This window comes from Chiloscyllium plagiosum, chromosome 11 (genome assembly GCF_004010195.1).
Source record: "Chiloscyllium plagiosum isolate BGI_BamShark_2017 chromosome 11, ASM401019v2, whole genome shotgun sequence".
NCBI lineage: Eukaryota > Metazoa > Chordata > Chondrichthyes > Orectolobiformes > Hemiscylliidae > Chiloscyllium > Chiloscyllium plagiosum.
Genome location: NC_057720.1, coordinates 65739647 through 65741495, shown reverse-complemented (window position 1 = coordinate 65741495; position 1849 = coordinate 65739647). Strand labels below are relative to the sequence as shown.

Genomic DNA, 1849 nt, shown 5'->3' with positions numbered 1-1849 from the left:
AATGAGGGAGTTTGCATCTGGGTGGGGCAAGGAGGGAGTTGGGTCTGGGCGGGGAAAGGAGGGAGTTTGCGTCTGGGTGGGGGAAGGAGGGAGTTGGGTCTGGGTGGGGGAAGGAGTGGTTTGGGTCTGGGTGGGAAAAGGTGGGGTTTGGGTCTGGGTGGGAGATGAAGGGTCAGATCCAGATTTGGGAGTGCAGGAAGGGAAAATGGCAGTGGAACAAGGAGTGTCAGGCATGAAGCAGACAATCGAAGGGATCAGTATTAACTATGACCCAGCATGATTCCAGTAAGAATTCTCAGGGCAAGAGGGGAGAGCCAGGGCTTAACTTCTTTAAAGGCTGTAAATCCTGATGTTATGAGTCAGTTGCATTTAAACAAAAGAGATGCAAGACATTGGTAAATGAAACGTGTTGCATTATACATCAACTGCAGATGGAGTCAGAACACACAGCAGCATTACTGAGTCAAACTATATTGCCCATGTTTAAAAGGTTCCTCACGACTTATAGAACTGTGTTAAAACATTTTTTCGGTTCTCACAGCTGGATGACATTTAAATTTGCGACCATTTTCGATGAGACAAGAAGAACTTAAAATAATTAAAACACAAATGCAAACTTCAGTAGAATAGAGTGGTCGAATGCCCTACTTAAGGCTTATCTTTCTCTAAAGCATGGACTAAAACATAACATTTTTACCTGAGGGATTAAGGGTACGATCCAGGAAATTGACAAGTATAAAACAATGACGTCCAATTTCTTTTGGAATCCATGTTAGCTGCAAGTTGAACTTGTACATATTAGTTTGAATGGTTTGGACAATGTTTAATCAAAAATCACAACGGTCCTGATACATGAGATCTCCTTATTTATATATTGTCTATTCCATCAGTTTCTGGAGATATTTTTGTAATACGTTAGAAGCTATACCTAATATGGCATGTTCTTCCAATACCATCCATTTGGCCTAATTAATGCACCACAGAAACTAGGAAGGCCGAATCCTCCTAATGCCAAATAAAAAATATTCAATTCACCTTCTACAGTCCTTGTCGATATATGATGGAGATAGAACTAGTTATTTGACTATTTCTTATTCTACAACAGATGTAGACATAATGGAAAAAAATCCCCAGTGGCAGAAAAAATTAGGAACTATCACTTTTAAAGTCACCTATCTCCATATGTCATATCCCAATTTACTTTAATCTGTCATGTAAAATATAACTCATCAAACCTCCTTGACAGCACCCTCCAAAAGTCATGCGCTCTGTACAAACAAGTCCGTATTTCAAGGAGGTGTTTATTTAAGCAAAAAGGTGATGAAACAAAGGAAGCAGCACTGAACACTGTCTGAGCAATTTCTCTCTCTGTCCTTCAAGAAGAAAAGACTTCTGGTGACAATTCTGATTAAAAATAAACTTCAGGACAGTGAAAACCCAAAACAATAACTGCAATATTCTCTGCTACTGAGAGTGCCTGAAATAATCTAGCCAGCTATAGTCTCAGTTTAGACCTATAATTCACAACAACACCTGAGAAACTTTAAACTGTAAATTATTTTATCTTTCTTTTGTACTGGACACTATTCCCTTTCAACTTTCCATTTGTGTGTATGTGTGTGTATGTGTGTGTATCTGCATGTGTCTGTATATGTGTGACTGTGTGTGTTTGTGCCTGTGTCTATGTGAGTGTGTGTGTTTGTGTCTGTGTCTATATGTTTGTGTTTGTCTGTGTGTGTTTGTATACGTGTGTGTTTCTGTATGAGTGTGTGTATGTGTGTGTGTGAGTGTATGTGTGTGTATGTATGTATACATGTGTGTATCTATGTAAACGTGTGTGTGTATGTAT

At 39.2% G+C, this 1849-nt stretch overlaps 1 protein-coding gene across 3 annotated transcripts in view; it reads right to left on the bottom strand.

Moving 5' to 3' along the window:
- Positions 1 to 1849, bottom strand: part of LOC122554494 (ergothioneine biosynthesis protein 1-like) — a 73536-nt gene that overhangs the window by 14084 nt on the left and 57603 nt on the right. For all 3 annotated transcript variants that reach the window (XR_006313007.1, XM_043699615.1, XM_043699617.1), the window contains one exon: positions 698 to 776. Coding sequence is in view for 2 of the 3 variants with exons in the window: in XM_043699615.1 (XP_043555550.1) it covers positions 698 to 776 (79 nt within the window). In the remaining variant the exon portion in view is untranslated. The remainder of the gene's footprint in view (positions 1 to 697; positions 777 to 1849) is intronic.